This window comes from Mus caroli, chromosome 14, assembly GCF_900094665.2.
Source record: "Mus caroli chromosome 14, CAROLI_EIJ_v1.1, whole genome shotgun sequence".
Classification (NCBI taxonomy): Eukaryota; Metazoa; Chordata; class Mammalia; order Rodentia; family Muridae; genus Mus; species Mus caroli.
The window spans coordinates 65,695,246-65,713,618 of record NC_034583.1 but is presented as its reverse complement, the minus strand read 5'-3'; the positions used below and the strand labels follow the sequence as shown (position 1 = coordinate 65,713,618).

General features: G+C 43.5%; 1 protein-coding gene across 9 annotated transcripts in view; it reads left to right on the top strand.

The window, feature by feature from the left end:
• Lrch1 (leucine rich repeats and calponin homology domain containing 1) overlaps nucleotides 1-18,373 on the top strand; it is a 185,350-nt gene that overhangs the window by 122,995 nt on the left and 43,982 nt on the right. For all 9 annotated transcript variants that reach the window (XM_021181697.1, XM_021181695.1, XM_029468713.1 and 6 more), the window contains exons 5-13: nucleotides 2,765-2,901; nucleotides 3,773-3,900; nucleotides 5,274-5,337; nucleotides 8,762-8,867; nucleotides 10,796-10,911; nucleotides 14,760-14,827; nucleotides 16,725-16,808; nucleotides 17,845-17,934; nucleotides 18,037-18,073. In XM_021181697.1, coding sequence (XP_021037356.1) covers nucleotides 2,765-2,901; nucleotides 3,773-3,900; nucleotides 5,274-5,337; nucleotides 8,762-8,867; nucleotides 10,796-10,911; nucleotides 14,760-14,827; nucleotides 16,725-16,808; nucleotides 17,845-17,934; nucleotides 18,037-18,073 — 830 coding nt within the window. The remainder of the gene's footprint in view (nucleotides 1-2,764; nucleotides 2,902-3,772; nucleotides 3,901-5,273; nucleotides 5,338-8,761; nucleotides 8,868-10,795; nucleotides 10,912-14,759; nucleotides 14,828-16,724; nucleotides 16,809-17,844; nucleotides 17,935-18,036; nucleotides 18,074-18,373) is intronic.

Genomic DNA, 18,373 nt, shown 5'->3' with positions numbered 1-18,373 from the left:
ACCCAGAATATCAAGGTTTTTTTCCTGCCTCAGAGGAGAGAGCTCTATTGAAAAGTGTTGATGGTGCCCGGTCACCGTGAGTGACCTTCTTTATTTAGTTACATTTGTTCTCTTGGGGGAAATCTCTCCTCATATGTTTTCCATTTGAGGAGGGGAAAAAAATAAAGTTTGCAACCCAGTTACCCCAGTCAGTTTTGTGTGGTTTTACTATAGCTGATGGAAGCCATACTCTGTTTTTTTTAGGACAGGAGGGCAGGGCACTGAAGTCGTTTTCTTGCCTCTCTTTGACTGGAAAGAGGAATGTGGAGTTTTTTCTCGGCTTCCATCTTCTCTTCCTCCTCCTCTTCCCCCTTCTTCTCCCCCTCCCCCTCCTCCTCCTCTTCTTCTTCCTCATTCCCCTTCTTCCTGCTTCTGTGCTGTTTTTCCTCTTCTTTTCCTCTTGTTTCTCTTCCTTTCCCTTTCCTCTTTTCCTGTTTTTCCTCCTCCTGTTTGACTCCTGCTTCCTACTTCCCTGCCTCTCCTCCTGCCCTTCTTGGCTTGCTTTGTTACCTGCTCTGTCCCTTGACCTTTTATGGGTCAGCCTTGCGAGTCTGTCATTCCCTCCAAGGCATCGCTACTCTGAGACTGTAGAGTCTTCCCCTACACTACACGTTGGAACCAAAGGGCAGGGAAGTGGCCATCATCAAAAGTTTCCTTTATCTGCTTGCCTGCAAATTCTCTACTCCCCTGAGGAGCTGGTCACAATTTAGAGTCTTCATTTTAGTTGGTAAAGAGTTTCTGGGAACACTTGCTATGTAGTAGCTATTGTCTAAAAAGCCCCCTTTTTTGTAGCAAAGGAATCACACAAGCCCTCAAAATATAGGGTCTCATCCTATTTTAACATTGTTGAGACAACCAAACTTTGAAGTCATCCTGCCCTGGGAATCCCCATCCTTTTTAGCTGGTCTATAAACTGTAACATGAAAATCCTAACCATACCGATTAGGTTTTGTTGTTATTTGTTTGTTTGTTTTGTCAAGTTGACACAAGCTAGACCATCTGGGAAGAGAGCCTCGAGTGAGAAAATATGCCTCCACCCGATTAACTTGTAGGCAAGTCTGTGGGGCATTTTCTTGACGAATGTTCCATGTGGGGGGTTCCAGCCTACTGTGGGTGGTTTCACCCCTGGGCAGGTAGTCCTAGGTGCTATAAGAAAGCAAGCTGAGCAAGCCACAGGGAACAAGCCAGTAAGCAGCACTCTTCCATGGTCTCTCTATCAGTTTCTGCCCCGACTTACCCTTATGATGAACTGTAAGCTGTAAGCTGAAATAAACCCTCTCCTCCCCGGGTTGATTTTGGTCATGGTGTTTATCCCAGCAATAGAAATACCCCCCTTTTCTTTCTGTTCACTTTCATAACTTTCCCCTCCACTATGTACAATTGCCCCCCATAACTCCTCCCTGTGGCCACAGCCCGTCATCAAAACAACCTTTAGGAGTAAGGCATGAGACTCATGGCTGCCCCCGTTGGGGACTCGAACTGCTCCGTCAAAGTAGAAATAGAGATTCCTTGACATCTGTTTTGAAATACAGTTCCCGAGGCTGACATGGGCTTTACTATATGAGACCTCGGAGTTGACTGTTGTTCTTCCTTCTGGAATTTTGGTCTCAAAATTACTCTGTTCTGTAAGACCAAGTAATCTACTGAGAGATGAAAGATGGAAAGCCCCTATCATTCCCAGGGCCTTGCGTTTTTGAGCAGACGGAGCACTCACCCCAAGGGAGTGGTGCTGGCTGGGCTAAAATAGTACTGCAGAGTTGATCAAAAGCCTCAGCCATGTTGATAAGGAAAAGGGACTAACTGCTAGTGCGTCTTAAAGGCCCCTGTCCTCTCCTTCAAGTCCTCTCCCTATCTAGTTTCTGGCTCTCTTCCACTTTAGGCCAGAAGTATTTGAAGCCACTATATTTTGGCCTTTAACAGCTGCCATACCCAAAATGCAGAGCACTGTTCTGAAGTGACCCCACTGTAGTCACCACCCAGCCAGCTCAGAGATCTGCCAGCATCACCCTAGGCCCTGGCGTGCCTCAGCCTGGCTTCACTCTATGGATTATATTTGACTTCGTGCCTAGCAGCTGCCGGCGTTGGTTGGAATGCTTGAAATTACTGAGTGTTTATTATGCCACTGGGTGGGAACCTCAGGCTAAATGGGACATCCTCTCCTGTGAGTTGAGCTGTGGGCAGCTTCGAAGGCAATGGGACGAAGCCCAGCCAGATCGGAATTATGGGTCCTAACACTGAGTATGTATTGGAGGGTAGCAATGGCGACCGTCTGACAAAATCGGGAGCATTTTTACTGAAACTCATTCTGGGCCTGTGCCAGCTCACGAACATTGACTAGATAAGGGTTTTCTGTATAGCATATCATCCCTAATCAGCCAGTGCTTGACGAAAATGGGATATAGTTAGAACATGCTCCGAGTGGCATGGCTTGTGCAGTTCTTTTGCTGGAAGAAAATGGGCTCTTTAGATGGTGTGAGTGGTAGGTGTTTCTAGGACAGTTTGTATGAGTGAGTGCCCAGGGAAATGTTCCCCCATTCAGGGCGATTCTTTATATGCACGCATGCCTTGAGTTTCATACGGTAACATGGCTCACTGTTGATGCTGCTAGCCTGCGTATCTCTAGATACACAGAGAATTGACTATTGAGTTGACTACACAGCCACTTGATTCTGCCATTTTCTGAGACTTTTTTTTTTTAATGTCCCCCCTTTCTCTCTTCTTTCAGAGCTAGTAGATCTCCCCTTGGTAAAGTTTGACTTTTCCTGCAACAAGGTGCTGGTGATCCCCATCTGCTTCCGGGAGATGAAGCAGCTGCAGGTGCTCCTGCTTGAGAACAACCCTCTGCAGTCCCCTCCGGCGCAGGTGAGGATCTGCCTAGAGCAAGGGCCAGGGCTGCACAGTAGTGGCATGAGTGACTCTCCCAGAGCCCCTGCTCTGATTCTCTCTGCACACTGGAGGCTGCGCTAGGCATGATGGGATGCAGTCAGCACCCCACCACCACCCCCAAAACACACAGTGAGACTTTCAGTAAATCTGACTGATAAGTTGCCTGTGGCGCTGTCACATCTGTTCTCACATCCCTGTCATCGTGTCTGAACCATCCAAGGACGGAGTTTCAGGTTTGATAAAGTACCAACCACTCAGCGACACGTTTGACGCTTGTCATAGGCTGTATAGCCTACAAAGGGGGTTACACGTTCCTTATTTGAACATTAGCTGGGAAAATGGAATTTAAACATCTTAAAATATGATTATTGACTTTTTTTGAGACACAGATCAAACTATGAGAACACTACACAGTACAAATGAAAATATTATACAGTTTATTTTCTTCTTAAATAACCTAATGACTTATTAAGTCTATGATGATCTTTTAAACTCTTAGTTGCTGTCTGTGAACTTGAAGATAATTGTGTTTTCTTCCATATTTTATAGTTGGACTTATTCCCAATGCTGTCTGATTTTTTTAAAATAAATTTTACACTCTTTTCACTTACATATGTTTTTGTCAGAATTTAGTAGTTTGAAAAGGTTAGGTATTTCTTGAGCAGGATTTTCTGCCCCAAGTGGAATGTGGAGGAAAGAGTCCTAAGAACTCTTGTGTATTTAGTGACCATTGTTAGGGGGTTACTTATCATGACATTCCAAAGATTAAACTGCGTGGTCGGGGACCTGGAACTTACATCTTGTTTTGTCACTAAGAAATAAATACGCATTGCTGATTTCTCCGCAGATTTGCACGAAAGGAAAAGTACACATATTTAAGTATTTGAGCATACAAGCATGCCAGATTAAGACAAGTGACTCTCTTTACCTCCCCACCATAGAGAGGCCCCATTTACACCAGCACGTGGAAGACAGGTGAGTTAATGCCTTCCTTCCTGAAAGAGGCTGCGTAGAATGCCCTTCTCCACAGCTGCTCAGATAACCTGACGTCAGCATCCGTACGCTTCGTTCCCGTGATTCACGTTTATGACTTGGTGTTTGAGAAAATAATGGCATACAAAAAAATTGATGCTGGAGAATCTCTAATCCCTGTAGTGTAGCCTCCCCTGTCAGTAATCAGCGCTTCCTGAGGACATGTGTGGATGCTTGTAAATAGGCTCTGTCCTGACGTTATGCTTAGCACAGCTATAGCAAACTCTATTGTAAAGACGATCGTATTTTAAAAATTGATCTCTTCAAGCTAGGTGTAGCAGTATGCTCCTGTGATCCTGGCACTTAGGAGACAGGGTTAAGAGGGTCACGGATTTGAGGCCAGCCTAAGCTGTGTATGTCTATATGTGTGTGTGTGTGTGTGTGTGTGTGTGTGTGTGTGTGTGTGTGATATAGCCATATATCCAGTTGCTATCTCAAACTTGCTGTTCTTGATTGAATACCTGTATCAAGTTGAAACATGTTAAGAGTTATAAATTTTCTGTGTACCTGCGTGCTCTTGTATCTTAAGGTTAAGATCTGCAGGCTTCAGTTTTTAAAATGTAGAATGTATAGGTATCCCCCCCCCCCATTTCCAGTTTCATGTGTAAGTGTTAGAATCCTTTCAAGCATCCTCAGGACATTTGTGGTGTAAGGCAGGCCTTATGCATCCAGAGACTAGAGTAGCCACAGTGACCCACTTAAAGAAACACACATTTTTCTTGAAAATTTTACAGGGCAGAGGTCTTTCCTTTGACCTTGAGATCTGCTAAACAGGATGGCTTGGAATTTCAAACCACCCTAATGGCACTTTCAAAATAACTACACACACACACACACACACACACACACACACACACACACACATATATATATATATATATATATATATATATATATAATTTTATATTTATATTGCAAGGTATACTTAAATACTGGAAAGGTTTTCAAATTGGCTGAAAACAATATTTTAATACCTAAGACATAAAATAATTAAATAGCTTACTGCTTCTATATATGTGTCAATAAGATAAAATTAGTAACTGTTTCAAAGAAATAAGTTGTCCCTCAGAGGAGGAAACCCTGAGTAGAGAATTTGTGATGTCCTTGGCAGTTGTAAGTTTTCATTATAGGTGTGTGATCTTAATACTTCTTAGAACTAGGCTGACCTGTTGCCGTATATCAATAACTTCAATAATGATGATGTGTTTTATATAATGAAGTCATAATCACATTATTAATCGATGTACTTTGGTGTCAATTTTGTGATTTTCCAATCCTTTTCTAAACAAACTGAATGCTGACGATGTCCGCTGCAGTAAGAAGGACTCCGACTCGGGGGTTGGAAGTGACAACGGAGATAAGCGGTTATCTGCCACCGAGGTAAATCTGGGGATCTCAGCGTTACCTTGCATTCTGCATCCGTCTGTCTGTGTCCACCAAAGTCTTCCTCTAGGAAAAAGCTGCTGGTGCATTTGAACGATCGGAATTGACAGTTCAGTCATGTGTGAAAGCAGCTTGGGACCCCTGAGGGGTGTGTGAATGCTAGCTGCTGTCACTCAGTGTTCCTAAGAGTCCCTGTCTTTCCCCTATCCCACTTCCACATTATCTAGAATAGTCTTCAATTCTAAATGAATATTATGAAAGGAACATGTATTAGTATGAAGCACTTTGATGAACATACCTGTTTTTAATGGTACTTTAGGGAAGTGCGGTTAGATACCTCCCTAAGTGTTAAGGAATCAAATCACATTGCGTGTTAGTAGCTTATTCACTGAAATGTCTGTAACTAGCCGTTAAAATATTTAAGCTAATCTGTGTGTTCAGAAGCATCACAACACATGTGTGGTGGTCCGAAGGCAGCGGCAGGAGTCCGTTCTCTCCTTCCACCACGTGGAGTCCAGGGATTGAACTCAGGCAGGTCATCAGGCTTGGCCCCAAGCATGTTTTCCTGCTGAGCCATCTCGCTGGTCCTTACCTATAGTTTTATAAAAAATATTTGTATTTCTGGTACTTCAGCTGCCTTATGATCAGAAAATTAAATTTGTGGGTAAGCCCAGTTTCATCAGTTGGGCATAACAGAACTTCCATTAGTGATAGCTGTAAGGGTAGGAGGTGGGGAAGGGAAAGGGGGACTGTAGAAAAGATTATAATTTAGTAGAATAAAACACATCTTTCCTTTGTCTTTCTTACTATCTTTTTTTGGCCTCATGTATGGTCTATTAGATCCCATAGGGGGTCCTCGAGGTTGTAATGACTAGGCCAGTTACTTCTCATACACAAAGAGAGAGAGAGAGAGAGAGAGAGAGAGAGAGAGAGAGAGAGAGAGAGAGAGAGAGAGGGAGAGAGAGAGATCACATTTTTGTTTTTGTTTTGTTTTGTTTTTTGAGACAGGGTTTCTCTGTATAGCCCTGGCTGTCCTGGAACTCACTTTGTAGACCAGGCTGGTCTCAAACTCAGAAATCCGCCTGCCTCTGCCTCCTGAGTGCTGGGATTAAAGGCGTGTGCCACCATGCCTGGCTGAGAGATCACATTTTTATCAGGAAAAATCATTTCCATCAGGAAAAATCATTTCTAGTTCTCCCCTGGTCTTGAGCTTTAGTAAGCAGATAGGTCTATTTCCCACAAGATGTGCTATAATGTTGTATATTTAAAAATAAAATAAGTTCAACTCTGTGGCTGGGGAGATGAGTTAGTCTTGTACAATGCTTGTCACACAAGCATGAGGACCCGAGTTCAGCCCAGAACACCTGTACAAGCCAGGCCCAGAAGAGTGAGCCTGTGACCATGCTGTGAGGAAGAGACAGACAAGAGGACACTTACAGCTGCAGGCCAGCCTTCTCGGCTGAAGCAGTGGGATCCAGGTTCAGTGAGGGGACCTGTCTCAAGAAGCATGTGGAGAGCCATCGAGGGAGATGCCCAGCCTTGACCTCTAGCTTCCACATGCTACACAGACAGGGACACGTGTCACATGTGCACACACACATACAAACCAAATTCAAGTTCCTTAGGATTTTGTGGGTTTTTTTTTTTTGTTAAAGAATTTATTTATTTATTTTTTTAACATTTTGAAGAAGAGTCAGTGGGAAGCAAAAGGCATCCCGTATCCATGTGAGGCTGCGACCCACGTGAAACCACACTAACAGTTGGCTGTGGGTCAGCGGCGGGGTTGGAATGCTGAACGCATCACTTTATTATGTTGCATTCTCTTTAACCCCCTGGATTTCATGAAAACTCATAAGTCCCCTCAAATGGGCGATTGTAGCAGAAACTGCCTACCCCGGGATTATTTTCCATTAAATTAAAACAAGCTCTCCTTTATCTCTCTTGGAAGAGTAATTAAGTTCATTAATAAAACATCAGGGAAGGAACTTCATTATCCTTCTCTTACTTATAAGTAGGATGCTAATAGCAGTCTGAAGAGAGCCCAAGGATTTATTCTCCCCCTTTAATTAAATGCATATCTTTGGACTTTTGCTAGCTGTAAGGGTAGGAGGTAGAGGGAGGGAAAAGGGGACTGTAGAAAAGATTATAATTTAGTAGAATAAAACAAATCGTTCCTTTATCTTTCTTACCTCACATGCTAGCCTCATTGTCTGAGTGCATCTCTGTGGTACTTATTTTTTTTTTTTAAAGTGGTGAGGTTTTGAATTTTTTGGTCACGTTCACTCCCTGTTTACCCTCACTCTTGGGGTCAGTAGTCACGCCTGTCCCCTTTCTCTGATGGATGCCACCATCTGATTGACTTAACATTGGTCCTGAAAATACTAAACCCATGGTTTTCTCAAGATAATTAAACAAGAACTTGTGGGGATCTGTGAATATTTCTTTGGTGAGTGAAATTCATGCTTGCTTTCTGGTGTTTCTAAGTGGTCTGTGCATGTGTTTAAGGGCAAAAATTGCTTCAGGAACCAGCCACACACCTGAAGGTGCGTGTGAGGTCCTGCTTCCTGTGGCTTAGGATGCTTGTCACTTGTCCCTAAATAGCAGCACTAAAATGGAGAGAGGGAGAAGTGAGGAACTGTGTCTTAACTTGTGAGGGGATTGTAGATTTCTGAATATACATCATTGGCCAGTGTGGTGAAGGAGAGACATCAGAGAGAATTAACTCCCGGTACTTCATAGATCCTTTATCTTAGAAGTCACACAGAACACTCTTTCCTTATACCTAATACCTAATAACACTATCACCTGCCTGGTGCTGCTTCCTCAATGCAAGTCAAGGCTGGACACTGACCCTTAATATCTTAAACAAAATATATACTCAGTTGCCTGCCTCCTTTGTGTGACTACCTCCATGTAGTTTTGGTCATACAACCCTTTGTCAGACCTGACTGCCCCTCTCCTAGTAAGATTATAATTTAGCGCTATAGTTTGTCTACAAGTGTTCCCTTGTTGTGTTGGGTATTGCGTGGCCCTCTGGTGACCTGACGGTGGCTGTAAGCTCAGAAAAGGGAGAAGCCACAGAGACTTCAGCCCATGCATCTATGTAGAGGTGTGTGTTCAGCATAAGCACTGTAAATCTGTACTCACAGGCATCTATGTGGAGGTGTGTGTGCAGCGTAAGCACTGTAAATCTGTACTCACAGCCGGCGCCCCGTTCACAAAACAGAGCCTCAGCGGCTGCCCTCAAAGTCTCAGGTGCATCCCTGCCATCCCGAGAATAGCCGCTCTCCCTTTCTGACATGGGTATCGGTTGCTATTTCTGAGTTTGTAAGCAATATGCTGTTTGTCAGGTCAGGGTGCCGCTTTATGTGCATCCACAAGCCCTCTCCCTAGAATGATATGATTCCCTGTATCTTTGTAGCCTTCTGATGAGGACACGGTTAGCCTCAATGCGCCCATGTCAAACATCATGGAGGAAGACCAGACCATCAAGGAGGATGCGTGCCATCGGCTCACCCCAACTAAAGGTCTGAGAGCGACGTGTGCAGAGAGAGCTTGCTTTGCAGGTTTAGCTAGACTTAGGGCAAACACACACAGAGGTGCAGATGATCAGTTACTCTTTATGTCACACATCCTGTGAGCCAGCTGTCATGCCCACAGGGAAGGATTTCTTTCCCAGTCTAGATAGCTCTTCTGACTGTAGTGCAGGATGGGGAAACCGAGGCTCAGACATTTGACGTGATTACCTGTGGTTTCACAAGCCAGCTCTGCTCCTTACAGTTAGTAGTAGAGTCTACATCCTCAGGAGCATTGGAGATTCTTCAAATTCATTTGTGAAAAGAAAACATTGATATGATTGATGGATAAGACGTAGGACAGCTCTAGCAGCTGTCGTAAAATCTCCAAATCTCAGGGAGAAGTTGATAGATGCAGATAGCTGGAAGACTGATGTTCCCCAAGCCATGTGGGTTAAGCTAGAGGGGTGGAGCATGGAGATTCTTGGGCTTGTGGGGTTGTGGGCAGACCTAGAAGTGCCTATGACTTAGAAGGTGGACTTCATCCCACAGTCATATCTAACACACTCGAGGGTAGGAAATGCATTTGAGGTATGAGCTTGCGAATCTGTTGTGACTGTAACCGAGTCAGCTGGCTGCTTCCATCCCTTGTAAAGATGGTTAGATCAGATGGCCTCAGAGAGCTTCCTTGTAACTTTTGTCCTTTGACTCTTTGATAGGCGTATTTTAAAGCTACTCAGACACTTCCATGTTTTCTTTCACCTCTTAGATTTAGGACACTTGTATTTCATTTTGTTTGTTTAAAACAAGGTCTTCCTATGTGGCTCAGACTGGCTTGGAACTGTCTATCCTTCTGCCTCAGCCTCCCCAGTACTGGGTTTGTAGAAGAGCATCACCATCCCTGACTCTTAGATCTGAGGGAAGCATTAAGCATAGAGACTGTGATGGACACCAAACCCCAAAATGTAACTGAATTCTTGCGAGAAAAATGTAGCTACTGCTGAATTGATTCATATTAACTTTATAACAATATGGAGTATTGAGGGTCATGTTTAAGACAAATTTTCCTTTTTTTAAAGCTTTAAAGGTTGTTATGTATTCTCGTCTCATGTGTTCCATCCCAGAGACGAGTAACAAAGCTGTCCCCTCGACATCTTGCAGTGTCACTATTTAAAGGACACTCTCCCTGCTTTCTCCTGTTTACTCTTTAGTCAGAAGAGCCCTCGGTGCTGTCCCCTTTTCTGCCTTCTGCCTGCTGGGGCAGATGAGTTCTGCTCCAGCATGCTCTGGCTTCTGCAGGGCCTTTCCTGGGTGATTTCTGTTGTAGGTAGGATCTGGGCTTTTTGGCTAGACTTGTCTCATGTTTCCAACATGCGCTGGCTTCTGCAGAGCCTTTCCTGGGTGATTTCTGTTGTAGGTAGGATCTGGGCTTTTTGGCTAGACTTGTCTCAGGTTTCTTTAAGGTTTTTGGTTGCTTAAGGACAAGCAATTTAATCCCTATAATGCATATGTGGATACATATCTAAATGGCATAATGATTTCCAGGTAACAGTGGTCCATACATTTTGCTGAACATAGAATGTGTAATAATTAGCCACATACTTCTAAAAACACCAAAATGCTTTTATGATTTTTTTCAATTCTTCAAAAGCATGAGAGGACATTTCATTTCTTTCATGGGGAGCTAAAGCCCTGAAGAGGCTTTGACTTTTAATGCTCAGTTTGTGGGTCTTCTGTTTATTTTCTGTTTCTTCCTCTTCTCCCATGTTTAATTCTCCCCTTTACATTCTGCAGAGGCAATAAATCATGGGTTGCTTAGGGGCCTTGGCAGCGGGTGACGGTGGGGGGGGGGGCTGGTTGTATGTTTGAGGACCTGTGTGTGCTTCATGCCTCTGTCTTTGAAGTCACGCTTCCTTGCTTTCTCTGTGTTTTCCTGACAGGAGAATTTCAGCCGAAGCCTTCCCTTTTGGGGGACAGTGGCATCTCAGGACAAGAAAGAGAGCAGCTTGCTGGCCGTGCAGATGCTCGACACTTGGGACTTATGAACTATATTAAGGCAAGGTTTTGCAGCTCAACACATTTTCCTCTGCTTGGGACCTTAGAATTCAGATTCACAGATTTCAGCCGAACATGTCCGTCCAGCCTACCGTTTGCTCTCAAAGCCTCCAGCACCTCCTCTCTAAGCTTGAGGCTTTTTTTCCCCCTGACATTGAGAGCTGGCTCCAACCATGCTTGTCTCTAGACTGTCTGATTATAAATGATTTTTGTTTTCTGATTCAGGACTTGTTCAGCCTCTTCTTAAGCCTCTAAACCTTACAAATTGACAGGTTTCCCCAAATGACCATGACCACTTGCAGAAGTTCCAAAATTGTTTCATTTTCCCCATGTTTTACGTGAGTGCCTAGATGGTTTCTGTGAATGCTTAGCCTGAGAGCTCAGGCTGTGCATTTTTTTTTTTTATCCAATATCCTTAAAACTAGAGATGTCCTAGATTGCTGGGCTTTTTGGATTTTGAATGTTCATATAGGCATTACAGCACAAGGCTCCCTAATCTAAAAATCTGAGATCCCAAACGCTCCAAAACTAGAAGCTCAAAAGTTTATATGACTCCAAAAGTTTCAGTTCCGTGGGCTGACAAGATGGCTCCTGCATGGATGTCAGAGGGCAACTGGTGGGAATCAGTTCTCTCCTCCCCGGGGATTGAACTCGGATCATCAGGCTTGGCAGCAGGCACCTTGACCTGCTGAGCCATTGTAGCAACCCCTCACCTGTGTTTTCTGATGATTTGTTTGATGCCTTCAGCCATGCTAAGCAGCATTCCAGGGACTCGCATCCCAGGTCACTGGGAGTAAAACAAGCTGAACTTGACTTGTACTGCTTGAGGCTCTAATGTACTGTAGCCTCCTTCATGCTCTCGAGACTGAAATAGTGAACTTGACAATCCCATCATGAACCTGACTCAGTTTGTGCAAAGTTGATAGTCTAAAATGATTACAGAAACACCCAGACGGTAAAACATAGACCACGTAGTCTTTACACTACTCTAGCTTTTCAACTTCAGTGCTTCTCTTCATCTTGTATCTCGATTGACATGTCTTTGGCTGGGTTTATCGTGTCTCGCTGCGATGGTTGCAGGTGCCCACTCAGCCAACACGGCCTCCATACATACGTGTGTGCACCTAAGTGCACATATTCTATATTCTGCCACCAGCTATTTGTCTCAACGGACAGATGTGCTCACATCACTCTCAGGTCATTCCCATAAGGCTCTCCCATACTTGAGTCCTGTCTGTCAGCTTTGTGGGGCAGGTCAGTCATTAGAACATGGAAAAATGATTCTGTCTTCATTTCATCAAGAATTTCTCTTAAGTTGAGACTAAAAACAGAACACTTGAAATCTCAGATTCATAAAGCACAGCGTACCCTGGATTCAGAGAGTCCCAGGATGGCAGCACCCTAGGGGTGGCTGATGTGGAGGGTGGATCCTGAGGGTAACACTCAAGGAGCCAACCATGTGTTAGGCTTGACTTCTGTTTTGTGATCTATGAGTGCGCCAGGCTTCCCAGCACACTAACAGTGTTTTTATATAATCCTGCCTTATGTACTAAATTGGTATCTAGTGGTTTTTTTTATTTATGGCCCATTTTTTTTTCTAATCACTCATAATAGTTGTAATGTATGAAACCATTATACATGTTACACTGTCCAGTGCAAAGCTAGTCTACTCAGAGGAAATACAAAGATGGATTTCTGAGAGCCTTGGGTCACATTTCTGTAAGCCAGTACAAAGCCTTGTTTCATGTGCGCTTAGAGACTCCTGGCTCAGGGTCCAGTCAGCCATGCTTTAAGGGTAGAGATAGGGTCTGGGAAATGTGTTGTAACAGGATTCTGTCAGTGTATACTTGCCTGCCTCAGATGGCTACAGCATCACCAGCTGTGTAACCTTAGGGTGACTGCATGTTATTGGTTCATTAGCACTGAATTCACTAACACTGCAATGCACACCCGTGAACAGCCTACCTAACACATTGTTTCTTTTGGGGGCACTTTGGAGTTGTCTAGGAAGATTAATCAGCATCTCAGCATTGTATTTCAGCCCCACTTAGAACCATGAAATAAGTATTTGAAGGCACAAAACTATGAGAAGTATGCTAAGTGGACCAGCAGCAATGCTTGCTCAGTGTCTACTATGAGAACCAGAGCCAGAGGCAGAGTGTCCCTTATCCTACCTCACCCGGGTCCTGCTTGTGTTTGTGAATCACTTTGTGTGTGTGTGCTTATGCATGTGTGAGTGAGCATATATGAGTTGATTGTGAGTGTGTGTGTATATATATATGTGTGTGTATATGTGAGTGTGTGTGCATGTATGTGTGTGTATATGAGTGTGTGTATGTGTGTGCGTATTTAATGTGTGTGTGTGTGTGTGTGTTACTTACAAGTATCCCATGTACTGCTTTGGGCACTGCAGATGACTGTGCCAGTTCTCAAATGCTGTGTAATTTGTAAATAAAAAGCTTAGCAGGCCGATTAGCAGGCCGATGCCAACCTGTTCTGTGTTCTAGAGAACAACTGCATGTTCTGTTGAGTTTTCATTCTGAAGCTAAAAATTAGAAGACAGTCCCCTTGCCTTTGCTTGTGGAAGCCTAGAAGACCTGGGGCAGGTCGCTTTGGACGTGTCACCTGGAAGTCTGATTTCATGGACTTCACCATCACTTGCAGAGTGACACAGTTTATCTTGTACCCTGAAATTACCGTCTAGGCAGTAAAGGTCAGAGTGGCTTTTGAAGCACCCTCCTCAGGGAATGTCTCATCCCAAGGAGTCACCAGAACCAATGGAGATGTGCTCGATAGCCCACAGTCCGATGTCCTTTCCCTAATAGGGACATGTACCCACTCCAGAGTGGCTCTCTGTTAGTGTGAACCCAGCCAGGACATTTTCCTTGTCTGAGGAGAAAGTCCAAGGAGATACATGGAAGACCCACAGTGGATACAGGATGCACTCTCAGTGCAGTGTCTCTGGAGAGCTTTGGTGTGGGAGGCTCAGTGAAGACATGAGTGTTCTCTGACTTTGTTCACACAAAACTACTGGATTCAGTGCAGGGCATTTCCTATTGTTAAATACCAGTAAATTGAATTAAATAAGGAACTCAGGTGGGTTTTGTGTTGCTTCTGTCTAATGGAAGTTGTAATCCTAAGCCAGCTTGCTGGAGTTATTATTATTATTTTATGTTTTAATTGTGGCAAAATACATATAAATTATAAAACCTTTTGTCTGTAAAATTTTTTGAGGCAAGGTCTTGGTAGATAGCACAGGCTGTCCTTGAACTCATGGTCCATCTGCCTTCCTTGACCTTCCAGATGCTGAAGTGCAAATGCACACTAGCCATACACCACCACAACCCAACATTTTAGCCACATTTCAGTGGCACACTGTAGTTTGTGTTAACTATGGATTGTTATTCTGTTCTGTTACCACTAAACCCTTTTTCATCTTTCTGAACTGAGACTATTTACCACTTAAATCTTCCCATTGTGCCTCCTCTCTCTGACATGTAAATCTTCCCCCGTGCCTCCTCTCTCTGACAAGTAAATCTTCCCCCGTGCCTCCTCTCTCTGGCAATCATAGATTTGTGTTCCTTCTCAATAAGTTTGACTACTATAAGTATCTCACATGTGTAGAATCATGCAGTGTGTGTGTGTGTGTGTGTGGTATGTTATTTCATGCTCAAGGTTTTCTGTATGTAGTGTAATAATGTTCTCCTTGTCCATTATATATCCTTAGCATTCATGTCAATGGACAACTGGCTTGTTTTTTCCTTTTGGCTCTTGTGAATTACACTGCCATGAATAGGGACTGGGACCGGTTTTAACTCTTCATTGAAAAGCCCATGTGCTCTATCATAGGACCAGGCAGAAGACTGTGAAGAGCTATTGCGGATAGAAGAGGATGCTCACTGGCACATGGAGGATCTGTGAGTGCCAGAGCTGGGTCATGGGTCACCATTCCTCTTCAGATACTCTGGCAGCCATGTCCTGATAGATTTTGATCTACTTTTCTTAGGGCAAGCCTAGAATCTTCCCCAGTCATACAGATATGAAGTTGTCAGTTTTCCTATGACTCTTCTTACAGTCTTGGGTCATATAGTCAATCTTCATTTGTACATAGACTGGATAACACATACAGTTGAAGTTTATTTGGCTTGCAGTTATTGGTTTAGAAGTCCAGAATCAAGAGGCTGTGTCTAGTGAGAGCTTCTTGGTCCATCATAACATAGCAGAAGCTGTCCCATGGGAAGAGGATATGAGAGGTGAAGACAGAGCTGAGCTTCTATGGATAAGAAGCTACCTCCTGTAATAATAGTGTCCATTGTTGCCTTGGGGCTTCCTAGATTCCCTGATCAAGGTTCTATGCCTAACACTGTTCTCTTTGGCATTGAGTTTTCTACACATAAAGTTTGGAATGTACATTCATACCACAGGACAACAGAAAGTTCTACTTCATTGGCCTTGAGTTTTACTTGAGTCTGTCAATAAAAAGTTTAACAGTGAGAACATCCTCTCCTTTCCTTCCATTTTCCTTGAAGAAGCCAATAGCCATAACTAATGTCTGGAGAGCCAGTCCCTTCAGCCATGGTCGCCTGCTTCAAATCTTTGAAATGCATTTCTCTAATGTCCTGGTTGCCAATCTAATAACTGTCATAGCTGGCATATATTAAATTCTGTATGCCTGGCACTGTTTTATTTCCTAGGCAGCAGCCCAGTTAATCTTTGTAGCAGTCTGTTGTTTTCCATATAGCAGATGATGAATTTGGGGCCTAGATTGGTGATGCCTTTCTGTCCAAGGCCAGAGAAGGCTAACATTTGACCTTGAGGAATCTTGTACCAAGTGAATCTCTCTCTTTTTTTTTTTTCTCTACTGTATATCAGTATACAGTTTACTTGGCAAGACCTCCAGGGGAGCAGATGAGTGTCTCAACAGAAAAGGAACCTCTTACATGGAGTTGGCTTGGAACCTGTAGCATTGGGTAGATGTTTGGTTCATAGGTTTTTGCTGTCTGTGGTGTAGGATGTATGTAGGTTTTGATGACCTTCCACTATTCTTTGTGGGCATTATTTTTTCCTAAAAAAGGACTAGTCAGATTGTTAATTGGCCTGCATTTCTGTAGCAAGAAGAGTAGCCAAACTGTGATCAAATTTCTCTTGCTGGGAAGTCCCTCTGTATCACTCTATCTTACTAGCTCCTTGTTGGATACACTTCTGAGAGGCCAAGGAGGCTTGACTCAGTGTAGCATCAGAGAATCATGAGGGAGGAAAGTGAGGCCAGATAAAGCTTTGGAAACCCCGTTATCAGTTTCACATCTCTTCCCAACCCTGACTCTAAAAGTCAGGATTATCTGTGGAGCTTCCTAGAGGGCCCGTCTTTACTTGAGATTAGATTTGCTTAGGTGTGTTGGGGGCTAGTTCCTTTCATAAGCTCCACAGTTGATTTTCCTGCATTAATAAAGAATCAGGCCTGAGAGCTGCTGTTGTACACTGAGCCCCTCACATGGAACAGAGTTGGAAGCCTTGGTATTGATACAGCTCCACTCTGGGGAGCCAGGCTGGTCTTATAGGAATACCCAGTGTCCTTGTCTTTTGCCTGGCTGGCCATGGAGCAAGTGGAAGCCTGGGAGCCTGGAGATGAACTGAGTTTTCGCTGCCCAGGGACTTCTCCCACCTCCATAGCACCCACCCACAGGATACTTATGTGTCTTCATTACAGTCCTGAGTTTGTCAAAATCCTTATTAGAAGATTGATGGGGTTTTGTGAGGCTGCACTTAAGATGTCTTGCTAAACGTTCTGCACTCACACTTGGTTTTATGTTACAGACTAAATTCATCCAAAGACCGGGATCTGGATATAGCCATAATTGAGCAGCTGAGAGAGGCAGAGCTGCTTCAGGATCCCATCAGGTACGCACGTCTGTTCCTGGCCTGGGCCTTGTGTGTAAATGAGGGCTACGAACTTACTGAGCACATTATGGCAGTTATGTCACCGTCTAAACCATTTAGACCAGAGTTGGTCTGTATGTAACCACGAACAAAGTGAAGTCCTTTAGTTGCCTATTCCCCAAGATCCAAAGTAAAAGGATCAAAGTTCTGTAGCAGTTGAGACCAGTTTCCTGGTCCTAACCTCTCGTGACATTCATATGGAATGGCTGGTTTCATTTATGGAAAACAGAAATATGGTAGAAGCACAGAATAATTTCTACTGATTTATAAACATAGAAGGAAAACCCTACTAAAAAAAATGGAAATTTAAAACTTCTACCTATTTCTGGTAGTGCCAGATGTCACTTCTATTTATGTCTGATAGTGTCAATATGTTTATAAAGGCTTGGGTTGTAGGTTCTTTTTTAAATTTGAATTGGACCCTTGTCAGGACCATGCATTGTACAAGAACTTCCCAACAGACTTCCAAGTGATACTTGACTATCATGCTAACCTGTCAACCGCCATGTTGACATCATTGTATGTTGGGAAGTTTCCTTTTCACTATGTTGGCTCCTTCCTATATTTGTTCTTTATTTTAAAATAATTACCATAAATTTGACAAGTTTAATTTTTTTCTGGTAATAATCTTGTGGACCAAGGAATTGTTAATTTTAAATATAGCAGTATAAGTCAGAAAAACTTGGCAGTTGAACCTAAATGCCATCAGTGGTATAGAGTTAATACCTGAGCTGCTCTGCTTGCTGGATCATGACTTTATCAGACATTATCATGGTCTTTCACACATAAGTTGGAGTTCAGTAAAAAAAAAAAAAAAAAAAAAAAAAAAAAAAAGCCCTGGTACCCCATTGTGAGAGCCACTTGCATTTGGAAACTTTTTCTCTTAATCCCAAAGACAAGCTTTGCTTGTCAGTTAAGGGTTTCACCTGCACGGAGGCCCGTAGAATGAATCAGATGTTTAACGGTTTCACTCCTGTCTGTTCTCCCTCCTCTTTAGTCTAAGCAGAGATATCACAGAGAGAAGTATTTTGAACCTGTACCCCATGGACTCAGGAGAAGTCTCAGAATTCCCTGATCCTTCACTCAAGTATGTTCACCTTTTATAATTCAGTACATTTTCTCTTTTTAAAATGATGTGATTGTGTTTCAAAATCCACTTTGTCTCTCTTTTCTTCCCACCTTCCTACAGTGGCCAGTTTCAGCTGGAGACGTCTCCAGACCGTGAGGTAAGGACAGAGCTCGGTGTTGCCTTGGGGGAGGAAAGTAGTGGTATTTGTTCATGACCGAGTTTGTTATCTTTCCTGATTCTCTAATTTTGTTGACTATTGTCCCCCCACCTTCCCTCAAAGATGAGTGTATTAGTCAGGGTTTCTATTCCTGCACAAACATCATGACCAAGAAGCAAGTTGGGGAGGAAAGGGTTTATTCAGCTTACACTTCCATGCTGCTGTTCATCACCAAAGGAAGTCTGGACTGGAACTCAAACAGGTCAGGGAGCAGGAGCTGATGCAGAGGCCATGGAGGGA